Below are 20,848 nucleotides of genomic sequence, written 5' to 3' on the forward strand. Positions count from 1 at the left end.
CATTGTGAAAATGTCGCTTTGTTTAGCTAGCCTTTTCTCTGTTTACTGACACATCAAATGTATTCTTGAAAATGCACCTTGTTAGCATTTAAATAACATTCCCAACCTTAGCAAGCCATCACACTGTACCTTCTCCACAGATGGGTGTTTTGTTGGTCCTCTCTCCAAAATCCAAAGGTACATTTTATTTTGCCAAAAAGGGATGTGAGCAAACGGCTGGTGAATAGTGATGGCAGGTGATATGGGGGGAGAAAAAAAGGGACAGGGTGCTCTTAGGCTGGCCCCTTCTCAGGCATATAAATGCTTTAGAACATTTTCACTCTTATGTTCAGCTTAACATACATTCCTGCTTTAGGTTAACTTGGCTTGCTAATGCCTGTGAAAAGTTATATTTTATCTGGATCGATGATGCCATCTGAATTTGTTACAGAAAAACCTAACAAAGCATATCAGAGGACTGCTACCCACTCTAGTGCTATTATTTTGGAGGGTAAGAGATCATAAGGCTCGGGGAGTGTAAACACTCTTTAATAATCCAACTCTTGCTGGCCAGTGTAATCTTGCTGTAGGAATGCTTGACTGTAAGGCTTTGAAATTCCGCGGTGGGAAGTGTAGTACTAGGTAGTATGGGAGATCTGGAACAGTGTTCATATTAGTCTCTTACCTCAGCAGAATTACTGGGCTCCAGCTCCCTTTCTGCAGCAAGGGAGAAGTTCTACAGCTGGTGAGGAAGAGACGAGCAGTGAAATAGCCGCTGCCGCCCTTCCTTCTAACCCTTCCCAGCACACGTACCTGCAGTGCTCCCCTGCTGCTGGGGTGGAGGGGCTGTATGAGCGTCCCTGGTTTAGTGTTGGGGAAGGGAACAGGCTGCAGATTGCTGAGAACTGGGCCGTTCCTGGTACAGAACTCATACAGGTAGTTAGTACAGAGTAAGTACTGTTCTCAAAGTTCACAATCTTCGTTTATAATTCTGCTGCCTTCCTATAAAAATAAGCTATCGGGCAGACAGAGAAAGGAGATAATTTCATGTGTATTTGTATCAGTAGGGAGTCTGATTTTTGAGGGTGAACTTGTCTTTTCCCCTTGCCTGTTCAGGAGAACTTGTGAGGTTTTTAATTCTTTGAAGTTTGTCTTGTGTTACTCCACAGCAGGGCCATGGAAGAGTATCTGAGCATCAGCAGCTTACGGAGATTGTTGGAAATTCCAGCCCATGGGGAAGCTCTCTGGAAGAGCAGCAGCAGAAAAACTCTGTTGCCTGGGAGTAATCAGAGATGCACGTTCCTTTCTCCCACTGATTTCTGAGGAGGTTTTCTAGGCATAATAGTCAGCTTACAGTTTAACTTGGGGGAAAATTTATTTTCTAGGCAACTGGCCTGTATTTATTTCATGTTGGTTTACAGAGGTTGTGTGTGCATTTGGGTATGCGTAACTTCAATTGACATTGTTGTAATGTCCTCTTTGCAAACTGAAGGAAAATGTTTAAGCTGCCTTCCAGGGAAAGTTTTGTAAATCACAGTGTCTGTGTGTGATTAGATTTGATCATCCTTTATTATTGTGACACTTTTTATTATTTTTCATCATCAACTGCTTAATAACCTGACAGTCTCCATCAGAGACAGTACCTTGTAGGAATTCATGTTAGAAATGTTAATTCTTTTTTTTTTTTTTTTTTTTTTTTGCTTATCAGGATCTATCTGATCTGAAATACTGGAAGATTAACAGGTGTCTGCTAGGTAACTAATAAGCACATTTAAGGATTTCTATGTTAGAACATATGAAAAATCTTAAACAAGAACCTGTCAGAAAAGAATTTATTTCAGTTTTTAAAAAGGGAGTTACAGGATTTCAATCTAAAAAAACAAATCAAACCAAACCAAAAACAAACAAAAAACCAAAACCACAGAAAAAACCACAAACAAACCAACAACAAAACAACCAACCAAAAACCAACCAAACAAACCCAAATCCAAAACAAAAACAAAAAAACCCACCCCCAAAAAACAACCAGAGTTTGGGGGTAGGGGGGCACAAAACGAAAAAATTCAGATAGTCCTTAAATAGTCTTATGAGTTTGATGTAATGCAAGAAAATGTATGACTTTTAAGTCTATCGAGAAGAATCCAGTGATCAGCTTAGATTTATCTGCTTGATACAGAACAGAAATGTGGAGAATGATACCCAACGGTATATTCAGTAGGTTAGTAGTACATTCAGTCCAGGTTCTTATCTCTCAGCCAGATATATGCTGGAGACTGATTGTCTATGACTTTTCAATGACTTCAGTGGCAATATCTGTAGATTTAAGGATCTGATAATGATGTTGTTGCTATTAAAATTTTGATTGTGTTTATTCCAATGAATTCTCACACCCTTCAGTTTCTAAACGGGAATGCTTGGCCCACTCTTCAAAAACGGGGGAGTCCTGTTCTTCAGCCCTGTTCTTGATCAGTGACGCTGCATGAGGTAGCTGCCAAGATGTCCTCAAATCCCATAATGTAAACATTGAAATGTGGTGGCATTTGTATAAACATTAAATTGTGACCTTTTTTTTTAAGAGTTGAAAATATTTGCAAAATTACTGGTCTGTAAAAAAGGCTGCTGTCTGGACCAGCCATAGTACTGGTACGAGATCTTTTGTTTACTTCTCCTGATTCTCTTTCTGATGATGAAACGGTACAGAAACTAAAGGAAAAAACTGAGGTTCCTAAACACCCCCCCACCCCACCCATTTTTTTTTTTTAATCTTCTGTGGACTTTTTATAACAAAACATTCAAAACATTAAATTCAGGAAGACCTTGAGCTCATTGGTACTGAACTTACAGATAATTATATCTGCCTTCACTATTTTAAAGGTAATTTTGTACAAGAATGAATCTAGTTCAGCAAATATTTGTGAAGCAGGAATTTTTGAGTGCTTAGGACAAAAGAATATGTAGCTCTGTGATGGCTATAAAAAATAGAGAAAGACCAGCTGTCATCCAGTGCAAAAAGTTGTGAAAAATTTCTATTTAGAAACAGTTCTGCCTACAGAACATTTTCAACTATTTATTGTGGACTTTTATATGAAAAAATATTTGTGAATATAAATAAGTCTGCTGGTGGGTGGAAATGATTCTGGCATTTGCTTTTGGAGGGAAATATCTCTTTTTATTGACACTTCAGTTTACCTTTTACTGCATCAAAATCATTTTACATAGTGCCTTACTCCTACCCCCAGGCAATGCTTTTAATATTGTTATATAGTATTAATAGTAATTATTACATCTTTAGTAGTTAGAGTAATTCAACATCTATGTTGTAGTTGTTTCTGCAAAACAATGTTGTGTAGTGTGTGTATAGTGACCTTTCGCGGAGCTCAGTGTCTAATCTAAGCTAATACTCCAAGCTCCCCATATAGTTACGGGTGAGAGCTTCATATCTTTCTGGGGTGGTTCCATCCAAAGGTAGATGGGGTGCACTGTTCATGGACATCCCAATCTTTCTTAATCAGCTACCTTGGACTCGATGCATACATTATAGAAAGCCAAATGCAGAGGGAGATAAATGCCATTCATAGAAAAAAAACCCAAACCATACAGTGTGCTACAAAAGGGTTACAACCTGTAAGTCAGAAAGGAGCTATGGAGACAAACAAAAATCTGTGGCATACTGAATACTTGAGCAGTAGTCACAAACTCTTCCTGCCCACTTTCTGTATAAACCTTGGACTACAATCCACTGCTGGAGGGCAATGGATAGAATTACACATACAGCAGCTAAATTCTACTGTGAGCAGAACATGGATTTGGACTAGCATTTAGAGAGGAAAACAGAAGGAGCAAGAAATGAAAAGATGTGTGTGTCTGTGTTTGCACACATGTATTTGTATGTGCCTATTCTCTGTGTGTGTTATGATGGCTGCATCAAAATGGGAGCTTGTCCTAGGCTGAAAATATAAGGTGTATGCATCCTTGTCTCTTTCCTTTTATTACTGGACTGGGATGTAGAATAATTCTCATGATACAGTTGCTATGTAGTGTCTGTGTCTACATTTTATGCCTACTTGAAATTTTGTCTCTAGTGTTCATCTTGAATGCTATAAATACATGGAATTTTTTGCAGGATCATGACTTAAATTAAAAATAATTCAATAATAATAGGCATTCTCTTGAAAAATATTGTTTCCATGATCACTGTCTATGTTTACTTGCAATATATAAAAAAATATACATTCAATTGCAAATATTTTAATAGAATCTCTACTCTGAACCTTGAGTATACCTAATTTACCTGAAATGTGGTATTTGTTTCTTCCAAACAGGTAGTAAGGAATGATTTAGGTGATTTCATTTCTTGAGCAACTGGTTTTATCTAGGAGGGTTTTCCAAAGCTTTTCACAGGCTTTTAAACTACAGAACTTGAGAAATGTTTTTGAGGAGAAAAGCTCCCTTGGTGATTTGAACTGTTATCACTCTAAATTATAAGATGTATCAGTTCCTGCAATTTCTTCAAGTATATTTTACCGTTTAAACGGGTGGGGTTTTTTTTCCTTTAGTAATTGTGTGTGTAGGAGGCACTATTAACAAAGGTTCATATTACTATAGCATAGCATAAAAGATGTGGTTGCCAACTGAACATTACTTTGCATGAAAAATATTCTTAAGTGCTTTTGTTGATGCGAAAATTCATTCCAGATATCTTGAAAAACAAATGTAATTTTTTTTTTTTCTTTCTATTCTCTGGTCCTTTTCCAAAAATAAGGTCAGGTGTGTTTGGTTTTTTTCCCCCTTCCAACAGATTTGGTCTTGTGGCGGTATTGTGTGTGCTTGTTTTTTAATGATTCTGAAAGCTTTTGCTCCTCAGAGACCTTCATGTTTTCATCAGACTTAGGTATTGGATTTTTATTAACATGTTTATTTAGATGCTTACTGCTTGCTGATAGGGAAAAATAGTAACTGTGTGCAACATTCCAGGAACCTTGGTAATCTGAAAAAAATATATGAATAAGTAAATTATTATATTATTAGAAAAGATTTATAAGCGCCATAGCCCATTTCCTCTTGGAAAAGTGTTCAGATGAGTCAGAAGGCTATTGCTGCCCATCAGCCAGGTTACCACTGTTAAGAAGAAAAGAATGAAGAGAAAAACTGAAGCAAATTTCTCTGTGTTAGCAGAGAACGTGATGTAATTTGGGCACCCTAACTCATCTGATTTTTTTTTTTTAACAGATGGAACATTTAAATAGCAATGAATAAATGTAAATATTTTGTATTTTGTTTGAGTTCTGTATTTTGTATTCCCATTGGTTTTTTTTATTATTTTGTACTTCAGGACAGGCACTTACAGGAAATGTGTTCACTTGTTTTAACCTTCCAACTTAAAAGAAATGGAAGATGAGAATATGACAGTTAGTTTAGCCTGTTTACTGAACAATTTGGGAGATGAAAGGGAAAATTAATAGGGGGTTGTTTCCCCAAACAGTGTTTTGGGCAAGTTCTTCTCTGACATGCAATCTAATAGCAGCAAAATGATCCCTTTCTAAGTACTTCTATAGTTATCAGGTACGTTTAGATTCTGTTTGTTTAAACAGTAGTTCATTTCCTATAGATCATTTTACAAATAATATAAGACAACTGTTGCCCCAAACAAATTGACTAAAACCATACCTTTCTGTCTATGGCTTGAGGTCTTAGTTCTAGAGCTTTTATTTTCCAGAAACATGCTTTCCTAAAGCATAATTAGGCTGTGCGCACTTTCATTGCAGCCCTTTGTCATTGATTTGCATGCACACTTTCTCCATTTCTCATCTAAGTAACACTCCCTCATAAAACCACAGCAAGAAAAAAAACTTCTGGCCTTTGCCTTTGGGGAAATTTACCATCTTTTGCAGTGGAATCTACAGGCTTTTTATGGATAACTGTTAAAAAAAGAAAAGTAGTTATAATCCTTGTTTCCTGTTTTACACATAACAGTATACTAATAATCACTAATTCGTCATCTCTCTTAATATAATTTAGTTTTTGGGAAATCATCATGAAATCCTTAGGTGATATCCAACAAAACAGTCTATATTTAAGGGATTGTTTGCTTTGTAAGATGACTCATCATCCCTTCTAAGCCTTTAATTACGAGGTCTGGGTTTTTTTCCTTTTATTTAAATCTTTTTAATTTCCTAGGGTTTTCTTCTCAAATGAGAATAATCCGTTTCTTCAGAATCATACTTATGTTAAACTTGCATTCATGTAATTCACTCTTGTGATGAGAGCACAGTGGACTGTAAACTTTTAGGTTTTCATAGAGCTCTGAACTCGTACAGTTCATACATTCCACAGAATTTTTAAACTTGATTCTTTTCAATATCTGAATTTTAGTGAAGGGGGGCCACTTATTCAATACAAGTAAAACAAATTGGTATTTATGTGAATATGAATATGTGTATGCACGTATATGTGCATGTCTATATGCCACACCTAAAAGACGTTATCAATATGAGTTCAGCAGTGAGTTTCTTCTACTAAGGCGAACAAGACTTCCTATGAACACCTGATAAGAAAATATTAGAGGACTGATGTTAAAGGACCCCAAATTCTAACACGTATTTTTGCAGATTTCAGCAAGTAATGTACATAGGTGCACGTGCTTGGTAGTCATCACATCGGTTAACGTCTTCAACAAATAGACCGCTTATTCTAACTTTCTGCTTTTGTGAGATGCTTGACTCATGTAAAAGGTGCAGAAAATATTAATGGGATTTCAGAATAAGTAATTGCAAATGAAACTTTATATTCCGTTCTGAAAGAAGCATGGAGCTTTAATGAAGCTAAATACATCCGATCGGTAATCTCGAATTTCAAAAGCAAAGTTAAGGATGCCCTGGTGTTGTAAAAGCGCTATCAAGAAGATTCTTACAGGGTGATATTTATTTCTTTTCAGTGTCATAGATCCCCTTCAATGTTTTCCTCAGTTAAAAATCCCTGGTTTAATTTTTATCAGGGAAGGTTCTGTTTTACTATTTGTGTAAACGTACTTTGCCAACAGTTCCAAAATTATTTTGTCTGGATGAAAACAAATCCAGAACATCAATGCTCTGGGGTTGCACCACCCCTTGATTATTCCCCTTTCAGTCTGGGAGGTCTGTTAGATCATCCCGAGTTGCTTAGAGAGCCATCTTGCTGTCAGCGATGAATATGGGAACAGGGTCTATATTATGACCAATTAACTCTCTCTCAAGAAACAAAGGTAAAAGGTCAGGAGGCAGATAAGGACTGAAGGAGGAAACTGTCTTGTTGCGATTCTGTGACACTTTGCACATATGTGCAATGTTCTTAAGTGTGGCATTGAAGGTTGTGTACACTTTGCTATTTATACAACTAAGGTTTTTCCTATCTGTTTCAGGCATTGTGAAAGGCTGCTAATGCATTTGAATAAAACACATTTTTATTGTCAGACTTTCATTTGCTGTTGTGTTAGGCAAGCGTGGAGAGGAAATGTTATATGCAAGGAAGACTTTATCTGATTTTCCTGTTAAGCGTGTTATTGACAATTTTTACATTGCCTGGGAAACGTGTCAAAGGGCAGTCCCATTTTATCAAGAGGTTTTTCAAGATCAGTTTTAGGCTGAAGCAGTTGTTGTTGGTGTCATATAGAATCCTATTCTAAGGCCATTTGATCATGGGTCACAAAAATAAACGTATGGGACGTTAGGGTTAGCAGGCTGCTGTACTGTGTAGGGTTAGCAGGCTGCTGTACTCTGACTTGTCAAATAAAAAGCTTAATGCAAATCACCTGATAAGAGATTGCAGTGCAACCTTTCATTTAGGTAAGGTTTTAGCTTTGGCTCCTCTGGTTTTCCCTTTCAGTGTCAAAGCAATTGGCATGGTACGCTGGAAAAATATAAGGAGATTTAATTAGTGGATGTATTGGGATTACCCTGGGCTGATAATTCATTGTGCTTTTTAGGTTTTCAAATGCTCTTTAAGATTGATGTAAAAGCCCAATGAAAAGTATACAGAGTCATATAAATGCCAGACAGTCCGGTCTGAAAGGTAGAATGTGCTCCCCAAAACATTTCAACTAAGGTTCATAAAATACGGAAGGACATTTAACATTTAGTGAGTGTTTCTGTGACTACAGTAAACTCTTCAACATCGAATCAAAATCTTTAAGCAAACACTTAGACATTCAATGGTAACCATATATAAATATATGCCAGTTAAGTATAAAAATAAAAACATTGAAAGCCTAAGTGTCCTTTATCCTGATCACAATATTTTTTTTCTCCGTTAGTTTCAAAATTTTATTTTTGGTGAGCAGTACAGGCAGGCTCTTCTGTACAATTATAGCCTGCTGCTTTTATTTGATACGAACAAGTTAAAACATATATGTGCAAATTTAATTTTAATTCTGATATAAGAGGAAAGAAACTACATTTTACTTGCTGTAAACTAGAGCCCATACAAATGATGAGTAATTTACTTGAGTTCCTTAGAAAACGTAAACATGAAATTATTGTAGGAACAGCAGCAGCATTATGTATTTAGATAGTGGTTTTCCTATTTTGCAGCCACGTGCAAACTTCTGTCATGGACTTTAGTATTATTGAACATAAGTTAAAATATTTTTTCTGGTTTTTTTGAATGTACAGGGGTGATGACCACACAGTCTACATTTGCTTATTTTTTGTGGCAGAATTATTCTGCATGTTTTGCCTTTTCACATGTAAAAGACAATCTACAATACATGACCCTAACTCCGAGTTGAATTGTAAATAATTTAAAAAATAGAATAATTGTATATGGTTTTATATATCTATTTTATATGTTTGCACACAGACCAAGAAGGCACTGATTATTTGGTAATTTGGCTTTCTCTAAATGAGTTATTTAAAAAATGAGATCTGTATTTTAAATATATATTTTGAAAACCATATAACAGAAAGGCTGAGCTTTTGTTCACAGAAACATTGAAAAAAGGAGTGGATGCAACTGTTAAACAACTCAAAATGATAAATAATCTGACAGTTTACTTTAGACACTAATGGAGCCTAAAAGCTTTTAAAATGACAGAAATTTCACCAACTTTAGTGATTCATAGGCTTATTTTTGTTGTACAGGTTGGTCATATTGCTGGCAGTTTTCTTTTTGTGTGACTCTTGTAAATTATTGTACTCTGTTATCTGAGTGAAAAGCTGTTAGAGTTGTGTGAAGGAATACGACAACATCACTTCAGAAGATTAAAGCAATTCCCAACTGTACGTGTATACAATTTCTGCACGCTTTTTTTTTTCTTACTTTTTTTTTCTTTATGTAACCCTCAAAGAAGATGTGCTACTATTGTGATGCACTTATCTGTATCTTACTCTGTGAAATGTGCTTTTGCACAATTGCATTTCTTCATGGAACAGTGATTTCTGTTTACTGCTTCCTGATTTATACGTACTCATAGGTAGCATGTTTTGTCCGTAGTATGACATAAAGCATATCTTTATTGCATTGCACCTTCTAAAATACCACAGATTGTAGCATACCCTTTAGTCACTTAGTGTCAAGTCTAATGAAATTCCTATTTAACATCGACTGTTTTCCTCTCAGATGTTTTGACAGTAGTCATCCCTGTTAAGTGCTTTCTGTATTAGGCTCTGGTAGCTTGGAGGTAACCTGATCGCTGTTTGGTTTCAGTGTGTTGTCTGCTGACCCGGAGAACACTTGCATTAGCTGCACTGATCAATCCACATCACATCTCATCATTTAGAAGACAATTAATACTGGAGCGTAAAGACTCCCCAGAGCATTTTCTTAGAGCTGGATTGCTTTACACAGAAACCACAGGAGTTGCTTGCAAAAGGGGGAGGAAGCCAAGTAGGGGGGAAAGAAGAAAAAGCATTGAGAAAGCTTCGTCTAGGAACAAAGTTTCATTTTCTGTGGTGACTTCCACTTACGTCATTCAAACTCCCTTTTTTGATGGAGTGTTTTTTTGGGGAAAAAAATTAGCTGTATTTTGAAGTTGATTTATTGAAAAGACACTATAACAGGTTGCATAAATGTTCTAAAAATCTTGCTTTTGAGAAATAGGCATTTGATTGTGGCACTTGCATACCTTGCGGTTAAGATAATATTATTTGTTAAATGTAATAATTTTAACTATATATTTTATCTCAAAGATTATTAACCTGACAGCTTTTGAATACTGATTGGCACATTTTAATCCTAGTTTTAATTATTTTTAAAATAACATATTTTATTAGTGAAAAAAGTTTGTTTCTCATTTTGTCAGTTTTGCTGTGGAGCTTCTTCCACAAAGTTGAATTTCAGTATTGCCCGATACTGTTTCTTAAGAAAAAAGAAAAAGTCTTTGAAAGTCTTTGAGTGTACATGAATATGTTAAGTTATTGAGCAGGCAGGCCTCTTAGTGTTCTGTTTTGTATTTAGCTAATGAAATATTTAATCTTTAACAATCATCCACAGAAGCAGAAAAGAAGCATCTACCAATAAAAAATGATACTTTTTCTTGCAGATGATTGTTTACTGTACAATTCTTTCATAAAGACTATGTTGCAGTGTCGTAAGGAGCATATCTTGAGATGAGTTGATAACAGTAGATATTACTAAAGATGTAAAATTGATAGGAAGGGAATTTTAAGGAGGAGATTACTTTTCTCTAGTACATTTCTCTAATCTGCATATTCCTTGTGGTTCTGTGCAGATTGTACAGTGGTAATGAGGCACACTAACATGAATTTCAGAAATCACTGCAAACTTGTTAGTTTATGACATCATTACACTGTATCTTTCATTTATTTATGTGGAGTGAATGAATTTTCATCAGAAAATACTGATGAGTGATCGCGTGTATAATACTTACTAGGAATACATAGATGAGAAAAATTATATTTATTTTTGTGGTAATTTCACGGCTCAAGTTTGCTACTTTGCTTTCCCCCCCTAATCTTGAAGCAAAATGCATATCTGCGTATCATGTATCTGGCATATGATATTTGAAGGTAAAAACATGGTGATGAAAAATCATTAATTTGACTATGTTGGAAATGTACAGAATGTGTTTGAAAGTATGTTCTACGTGTAATTTCAAAGCAATTTTACTTGGACATCTAGGTTTTCTTGTTTTGGTATTTCTGCAGAAGGAAAGTGGAAATGACAATGCTCCCTTTTAAGTTTCATTTTTATTCCAGCTCCTATTAGATCCTGGTTTTCAAGTCAAAACTGATTTTCTGGAACCCATCTAAGTGGTTTGATATATGGATTACTGAACATGGATTGTTCCAGTACAGTGTCATGCCTGTATCCTTAGGATTGATACTGGATTTTTATATTCTTTGTCCACTGACAGGTATCAAGCTGTAACCCTATATGTAAAAAAAGCTTTTTTTGCTTTACAGTTAAGCCATATAAAATCATCTAAAACCACACTAATCACAAGAAATAAATCAAGTCTTTTTTTCCACAATTCTGCATCCATGTTTGGCCATTCTATAGATGTTTTTAATTAAGAAATCAAAGAAATAAGAACGGGTGTGTTTTTTGTAAAACAAACAGCACGATTTCTTTTGTTTGGAAAGAAATTGGAAAAGGGTGACATGACAATGTCAGCTTTGTCTAAGCCTTCCTAGAGAATTATAACTAAACTAAGGTAGTTATTCAATGTTTGTTGGTAATCTGCAGAGAATTGCAAATTTGATGAGGTAGTATACAAAAGACAAGGTAAACATGGCACATCAGACTCTTTCTCCAGGCTACAGGGATAGGCAAGTCATTATAAGAGTCAATGAAATTAAAGGTGAGAGCAAGTAATGGTGATACAAGGGAGAGGGAGTGACAGCCGATACCAGAAAAAGAATTTATTTTGGACTGGAGAGGAGAGTTAAGTGAAATGATATAGAGCGGAATGGAACGGTTAGGGCTGAAAACAAGGCAAAACTGGACTGACAAGAAACAGCTACACTTTGCTGCAGAGCTTGGGAATGAGCAATGTGTCCAAGGCCTGTTTTCCTTAAGCATCTGTCCTATCTTTACAAATGAGCATGATGGGAAAGTGTCCCCTCCTCTGCTTCATTGCCACCAAAGGCCTGGTATTCTTACACATAAAATAAATATGTATTTCACCTATCAGACCTGTTTGACATGTATTTTCCCACAACTGTAGAACTTGGATGCTTAGAAGGTAGTCCTGTGGATACTCGATATCCTGCATGAACGGTATTCAGCATAACTCTAAACAGAAATTCTTGAAATGTAATCTGTGGGGTATTGACTACTTATTTGGTGAAAACTTTCATAATTTCCAACTGCTAAATCACATTAAAGATTGCTTAAACTCCGTGCCTTCAGTAAATATTTGCAGTTACTGCAGGGATGTTGTAAGGTAGGAAGGTTATACAAGGCAAAGGGGACATTCAAATATTAGATCTTTTGGCCTTGAAAGCCTTGTCGTAACAACTTGCAGCTGTTTTAAGAAATGATCTAATAACATCTGCACTAAATAAATGTATTTGCAGATCAGGTGTTCATTACAAAAGCTTGCTCCCAGCGCCTCTATAATACTGGTTATGTTCATACTTGTGTTACCTAAAATTTGCTAATACTTTTTTTTAAAAAAGCTTAGCAGGTTTCTTTGGATTTTTGTTTGGTTTTGGTGGTTTGGGGTATTTTTTGTCTCCTCTAAATTGTATTATTAGACTGACTTGGAAAGTTATGTGTTTTTTATCTACAGAAATAGGAGTTGTTTAAGACATCTTCAGTTCATCAGTATGTTATATTTTGGGAATATCTCCTCTTGTTTGTATGTTTGAGGAGGTATTGATAGTTGGTTTTCCAAGGTTGCTCGGGTGCCATCTTTATGCCATGATTGAAGCAGTTTGTGGGATCTGGAAGAATCCATTTTATTCAGATCAACTTTTGGTATTTGCAGGTACTACAGAGCGCGTGTGTCTGATCCAGGGAACAGTTGAAGCACTAAATGCAGTTCATGGCTTCATTGCAGAGAAGATTCGAGAAATGCCTCAAAATGTGGCCAAGACAGAGCCTGTCAGCATTCTACAGCCTCAGACCACTGTTAATCCAGACCGCATCAAACAAGTGAGTTTTTGGTTGGGAATAGAGAGTCACAGCAGCTTCTTAGAAGTCTTAAAGCTTTAAGGCTGGCAAGGGGTCAACATAACATGTTCTTTAAGAAAATGTTATTTTACCCTTTAGTAATTTGCTGGTCCTTCTTTTCCTTGTACTTATGTGTTCCATGTTTCTCAGCAGTTCTTTCAGACAGTGTTTTATAAGTTCCAATGCCACACTCTAATGTGTTTCTTTCATAAACTTTTGTTTACTGTAAGAGGTGATAATACACGTTTAGGTTTTAGGTAAAAATAGCTAAATTTTAATCTTAAACGATGAAGTTTTTTTGTAAATCCTCAGCATTGCTAAAAATTACAGATTAACTGAATGTTTCCTACTTTTATGTATATAAAGTAAACCCAAAAATGTGTTGTTTTTGGTTTTTTTTTTTTAGAATCTATATTAGATACTTTAAAATCTTACCTGTAAGAAGTTGAAAATAGAAGTATTATATACTTGGGATGTTTTTACAATTTCATTTTATTTTTTGGCATCCTTTTGCCTATTTTATACTGTCTTCTTTCAAAATCTATGGGCAATGCAAAATACATTTGTAAGGTATTACTGGTCTAGTATTCTTTCATTCATTACATTTTCCAGAACAATTTAAATTTTTTTTTTTTTTGAGATTGCCCTGTAAGCAGAATGTGAAATACATGTAATACAGAATTTAAAATTCTTTTCCGTTGTATTGATTAAGAAAAAGATGAAGAAAGAAATGAGTGAACATTAGTAAAGTGTTGTCTTATCTCTGTATCCTATATAGGATAGGTTTTAGTTTCTCACCTGTCCTATATGGGAAAAGATTGTTTCGTCCTTCTACACTAGCAAGACTCAGTGTCCTATAAAGTAATTTGGTAACTGTATGCAATTACTTTGCTTTGTATATAGTGACATACACAGAGTGCCTATATGAAGATGTGTTTGAACAGGATGAGTTTGGAACGATCAGACTGCTTTAGATGGATGAAACTGTGCATAAGCCATTGTATATGATTTCTAGTATCTACTACAATATTAGGTTTTTTCTGTATATCTGATACTTTTACATAAAAAATACTCTAGATAATTTATAAAAAAAAATACTAAAAAGAAACCCCCAAATTTTATAGAATTAGTTTATCATTATTAGACATGAAAGTTATTATGCCTGAAATAGAGATAAAAAGCTGAAGCAATCTGTATTTTAAATGGCTTTCTGCTCGTAAAATGTTAGATTTTATGCCAAGACGTCTTAACTCAATGGGAAATGACTGTCATCTATTACAATGAAAAGTGGTTTTCCCCTTTGTAATGAAATGAAACAAATTTTTAGGTAAATCAGTAAGATCCTGAGAAACTAGATTACAGAGCTGTGTAGTTACATGCCTCTAAATACTTCCAGCCTTGTATCTGCAGTTGATACAGCTTGTCCACAGTGTTTCTCCAGAAAGCTTATTTGTAAAGTTGCTGTGGTGGGGGTTTTTTCCAATTATTTTTTTTTTTGGTTGGGTTGTGTTGATTTTTTTTTTTGTTTGTTTGGTTAGGGTTTTTGGTTGGTTTTTTTAGTTTCATTGGTTGATTTGGGGTTGTTTGGTCTTGATTTTAAAAACAATTCCTTGTTTGGAATGTTGAATTCTGGAGGGATGGAGTAGTGAACGGAGCTGCTGCTAGTGAAGTTAAGACAGACTAAATACAATGTATAACTTATAAAGCCATTTCTTAGTGGCTATGCATCACAAAATTTTAATATATTACCTGTAAACATACAGGTACATAATAATATGACTGCAAATATTTGGAGATACACATGTGCATATTTTAAGCAGTTTTAACCACAATGAGTTATTTAGTTGTTGGTTTATTTTTTAATGCAGCAACACCTATTCATAATAAATTCATACAATATAAATATGGACTCAATAAACGTCAAATCTTAATGAAAGATACAATATCTTTATTTAAGAAGTTAATAGTAGTTTTTTAACAGGTAATCACGATCTAGAACTCCGGTGTTGTAATTTTTTTTAATAGCAGACAGGTCACAATTTTATTAAAATGATCTAGATAATGTGTAATACAAGTCATTTTGAACTTGGTAAAAAATAAGCCTTATGAATTATAATCTCTTCTTTTACACGAACTTTTACATCATTCTTCCTATCTTAGAGTATAACCCAAGAACTTTGGCACCCAAAATTTTACATTGCAGGTTGAAGAAAGTAGACTTAGCATTTGAGATTGAGAGTTGATTTAAAATAATAAATTTTACTTTCATTAGGAACTTTGAGGATATTTCTCTTGGTTCTCTAGCTGTTTCTACCAAAAAGCAAAGGTAGTTTTCTTCCCATGAATGAAGATACCTGTAGGATGAGCCTTACGATGCCACCCATGTCCACATAAGCATGTGGCTCCCATTACTCTATTGTCATTTCTTTGTCCTGGGCTGCTTTATTGACATTCGTCTCAGAGAAGCAGGCTGAGACAGGAAATATCTTCTGGCTATAGTTTCAGTGAAAAAAGACAGTTGGTAAACTCTTTGATGAATGATTGAGTTTCATCACTTTCTGTCTTCAGGAGAGGCTTGGGTGTACACAGAGGCTGAGCCTGGCCTGACATTTCTCCTTACTAACAGAAGTCACTATCGAAACATTCTGCTCTAACTTCAGCTTTTTTCAGCTTTAGCAGATTTGCTGATAAATCTGTCTAGCTCCTTTTGAGCCTTCTCTGCTGTATTTTTCCACATCTCCTAATCCTGGGGGGTTATCAGTAGATACCAGGTATTTCTTTCCTCCAAACAGGTCTGATATACATTTAATTGACAAATGTTTGCATCTTTTATCTATACATAACATAGGCAATCTCTTCATAGATATCAGCCTTCTGCTGTTTCTAGGTATTATTGGACAATAACCAGCTGATTCCTGTGCCCTTTTATTTCCTAGAAACTGATATGAGCACTAACCACCCTTTTCTCTCTGTGTTAGTTGAATGTCACGCCAGCTCTTTCAGACCGTATTGTAACGTACGGGAACAGAATACACTTTTCATAAAGTGATCAGGAGCCTGAGCTGTTTCAGCTTTACTTACCATACAAAACTTTAAACTTCACCTCTAAATTAATAGTGGCTCCTGTGAACAATGGAAAAGGGTGCATAATGTGGTCTTATCATATCATCTTCTTCAGAACCTATTATGTCGTCTTTATTTGCTAGTTGAATTCTCCTGCCAGCTTTCAGCTGTTTTACAGACAGTAGGTGTTGGAGCAACCTGTTCAAAGAAGCATATGGAAGCAGAGGTGGCCACTGCAGAACTGTGCATTACATGGAAGGAAAGGTGTGTGATCTTATAGCTAACTTTCTTTTAAGTAGGAGTATGCAGTTTGGCCTTCTGAGATCTCTTCCAACCTGAATCGTTCTTCAATTCTATTAAATGTTTAGCTATCAAAGTGTGGACAAAGGTTTTAGAATTTCTGCCTTCAAAATCTAGAGTAACTCTTTCACATATGGAACTTCCAATTAATATTTTCATTGGAGACAGTTTCATTTCAGCTTTTTCAGTAGATAATTAACCTCTCATGAGTCTTTAACTTCTGTTCGTTAATCATAGTCCCAGACATTGTGTTCAAAATCTGCAAAACTGAATGTCTGAAACCAGATTTGTAAATCCACATTCTTCCAGTGAAAATGACTAATTTTACTTAAAAAATGCTGATTTAATAAAAAAATAGAACTGTTCATAATTTTTAAATAAAAAGTTTTACTTTGAAGTGCTCAAAATAAAACTTGACTTTAAGAATACAGATCTGAAAATATTGGCTTAAATGGAGGGTTTGTTTGTTTTTTTTTTAAATATGGAATATGAGTTCTTCTATATTGGTAAAGATTCAGTAGATTTCGTAGAGTCATAGAATGGTTTGGGCTGGAAAGGACCTTAAAGATCATCTGGTTCCAACCACCCCAGCCATGGGCAGGGACACCTTCCACTGGACCAGATTGCTCAAAACCCCATCCAGCCTGGCCTTGAACACTGCCATGGATGGGGCATCCAAAATCTCTCTGGGCAACCTCTTCCAGTTCCTCACCACCCTCATAGTGAAGAATTTCTTCTTAACATCTAACCTAAATCTTCCCTCTTTCTGTTTAAAATGTTTACACCTCGTTCTGTCACCCGTCTTTCCTATAGGGTCCCCTTAGGTACCAGAAGGCTGCTATAAGGTCTCTCTGGAGCCTTCTCTTCAGGCTAAACAATGCCATCTCTCTCAGCCTTTCCTCACAGGGGAGGTGCTCCAGCCCCCTGATCATCTTCATGATCCTTCTCTGGACCTGCTTGAGTAGGTCCATGTCTGTCTTAGGCTGGGGGCCTCAGAGCTGGATGCAGTACTCCAAGTGGGGTCTCATGAGAATGCAGTAGAGGGGGAGAATCCCCTCTTGACTTCCTGGACACACCTTTTTTGATGCAGCCCAGGATATGATTGGCTTTGTGGGCTGTGAGCGCACATTGCTGTCTCATAGTCAGTTTTTCACCACCAATACCCCTAAGTCCATCCTTCCTTAAGAAACATTCACTAGTTTCTTAAAATGCCTCCCCCTTCTGATGAGCCTTTCTTCTCTTTATCATCCATTTAAAACAAGTCTGTCACCTACATGAACCTTATTAAACTCCAGAATATGAGAAAAAAACCTAAGTTTTTTATTTGAGGTAAATAACAAGTAGTTTTGTAGATCACTGTGTCTCTTCATCTAGTCCACAATTTCTCATAAATTTTTCTCACTTGTGAATGTAGGTGAAGAATCGCACTAGTTGCCATTCTGCAATGAACAATAAGATATGCAGGTGTGTTTACAGGTTGAGGGGGAAAAAAAATTTTAAAAATCCATTGTTTACTAGAGAGACAGGTCTATACATTAGATCCCATGGCAGAAGTTTAGCATTCTATAAAATTATGTATGCAATATCCTGTCCCTCATATGCCCTTGACTTAATTCTAGTACCAGATCACTCTTTTAATTTTCTTTTCATTTCACTAGTGTTGGATACAATCTCAGTAAGTATGTGAAACCGTATTTTATGAACACAGTTAACACTGTAGCTGATGATTAACTCTTCATTGTACGTGCTTAAAAAATGGAATGCAAATAGAAAAAATTGTTGGTGGGTGAACAGCAATGTTCAGGTTGTGGAGGTTTCAGCAGTGTTCTGATTCTTAAAAAAAGTCTGAAGTTATCTCATGCCTTCTGATGGCTTTGTAGTTTTGGTGGTGTTTTTCCAAATCCCAAAGTAGCCCAGAATCAAAAGGTGACATTTTTTTTTCTTCTAGGACTTGGGTCTTTGACACAAATCTTAGACCGGTATCTTCCTAGCTGTTTTGATGCCTGTGTCTGTTTACTTGAGTCTTCTTGTATTTCTATATAACAGCACCAGATCTTGCATTAGTTCTGTGTTACCATGACAAGTTTTGAGGAAAGGGAAGGTCCTGATTCTTTGTCCATTTTACTGTAATCCTTATGCTAAATCATTTCCTCCATCCAGTGTTACTCTGCTGATCCAAATGGCACCTACTAGTTTGGTTCAGGCTCCTTACTCCTCCTTGTTCCCAGACAGAACACAGGATAATCTTTCTTTTACATCATACTTACCACACTTTTTTCCTTTTTCAAAGACAAGTCCCCAAGAGCTCATAAATGTAGATAAATTACCTCTGTAAAAAACTATAAGTAACCATTCCATCTATATATGCTGGCTTTTTTAGGCTTTTTGTATTGCCCTATGCCCTGTGTATTCTTTTCCATAAAAGCAAAACCTAACACAAAGAGGATGAAATATCATCAGAATATATTTTATTTGTTCTTTACAGAAGTGAAAAGGTAGCAAGTACAATTATGTCACCAAAGTCATCAAAGTAGCCTTTTTACAATCGGGATTTTAAATAAATTATTAATTCTTGAACATTTCTTTTTCCAAATTTTATTTTTGAAATGTGTTGTGTATTTATGCGGTCATCACTGAGATGATACTCACTTGCCAAAGTTACAGATTAAAGGAGTTCACAGCAGATGAAAAGAAGACTCAATATGTTTAGCAAAGCAAGTGGTCTGTTTAGAAAGGCTCATCTCTGATACTGTTGAAAGCCTAGTAAGTCAGTCTTTTATGTTGCTCAGCACAATAGGGCCTTGCAGTGATCTCTGTTTCTCATTTTAGCTGCAGAAGGTATTCAACTATTTAATACAATTCAAAAAAGATACCACCTTTTCTTAAAGTGCATTAAAATACTGGCTTAAGCAAATTAGTTTTGTCATCACATTAATTTTAGTGATTTATAGGCACCAATATTAATACATGCAAACTGAAACTCAGTATTAGCTCAGTATTAATAGTAATTGAATGTGAGTAATGTTATTACCAAGATTTCCTTTGTTTGGCAAGCCCACTAGAAATTGGTAAGCTGTAAATACAGTTTTATCTTCACATTTAAATGATGTTCTTTATACGCTTTCGTGTCTCCAAGCTTGTTTTCAAATAGCATTTAATTTTTTGCCTTTCTACTCATATGTATAAATATACTAATAGGTACTGAGAATGAATTTACCTGTCTCAGTACCATATTTAATATCTAGGGTGTAGTACTGATATTTTTTTAGTGCATTTATATGAGGTTGTGACTTTTCTCATTTATATATGGCTCTGCATTAGCCAATTCAATTGAAAAAGGGCTCAGAGATCTTTTGGAACACTGTACACATGGAGTATATGTATTCTATACTGCTGTGATACAGCTGTATCTTCACTCCAGTACTCAAAAATATGAAGCATGGAAGTGTGATGCTTTGAACAACTTCCTGCACACTTTAGTATGTTGTACAGCCTAGAAACAGCCTCTCACAGTATAAACAATTCCTGTGAGCAACACAAGAAGTTTTTCTTGGACTTTCAGAAAATACTACAACTTAAATATGGCTCAAACAGAATTTTATTGCTAAAATTAAGCTCCTATTTCATTACTTAAAATCTTTTTTCTCAAACTTATGTTCTAAAAGCTTGAAGTAAAAGCAAACAACACTCTCACCTGTAAATATAGCCCTCCATTCATTGTCTCACAAGAAATAGGAAAGGAAATAGTATTTGAGAAAGCAGAGAAGACCAATTTCATCGTGGCTTGGACTATACTATTCATGATATACCTTAAAACAAACTTGGAAGTCTTAGAAGTAGTGTATGGTAGAAACTCTGAACGATTATTTTTTTTCTATAACCTTGCCAGCAGTCAACCTGCAATTTCAGGAAAGCTTCAATTATAGTACATACGTTTCAGTCTCAGAAATTGAAACTCTGTAATGTAAATTCATCTTATGATTTCTAATCACTTTATACATCTCATTCCCAGAAGCCTGATAACTACTAAATTCAAGTGCTTGCCTAATGCAAAGCACTTGCCAAATTTTAAAAGAATTATTCTATGTTGCATAATAAATCAGAATTATTGAGCTCTATCCAACTTTAAGAAGTAATTTTGCCTAAAAGTTCTTGCAAAGTAGTTCAGTGTATCAATAAATTACTTCTCAGCCAGTGAAAATTCCATACAAAATCCAAATGCCTGTGGTGTTTTTTTGTTTTTGAGAAATTATTTTTGTTAACTTAATACTGAAGAAATATATAGGTGTGTCTCAGAATTATACAGAGACGTGAAAATGGATGAATTTTTACAAAATGCTCAGTTCTTTTATTTATATATATATATGTATAGAGATACGTAAAAAAAAAACAAACC

At 35.4% G+C, this 20,848-nt stretch overlaps 1 protein-coding gene across 3 annotated transcripts in view; it reads left to right on the top strand.

Moving 5' to 3' along the window:
• Positions 1-20,848, top strand: part of NOVA1 (NOVA alternative splicing regulator 1) — a 155,571-nt gene that overhangs the window by 102,570 nt on the left and 32,153 nt on the right. For all 3 annotated transcript variants that reach the window (XM_055807266.1, XM_055807260.1, XM_027782686.2), the window contains exon 3: positions 12,905-13,071. In XM_055807266.1, coding sequence (XP_055663241.1) covers positions 12,905-13,071 — 167 coding nt within the window. The remainder of the gene's footprint in view (positions 1-12,904; positions 13,072-20,848) is intronic.

Source organism: Falco peregrinus, chromosome 1, assembly GCF_023634155.1.
Source record: "Falco peregrinus isolate bFalPer1 chromosome 1, bFalPer1.pri, whole genome shotgun sequence".
Lineage (NCBI taxonomy): Eukaryota > Metazoa > Chordata > Aves > Falconiformes > Falconidae > Falco > Falco peregrinus.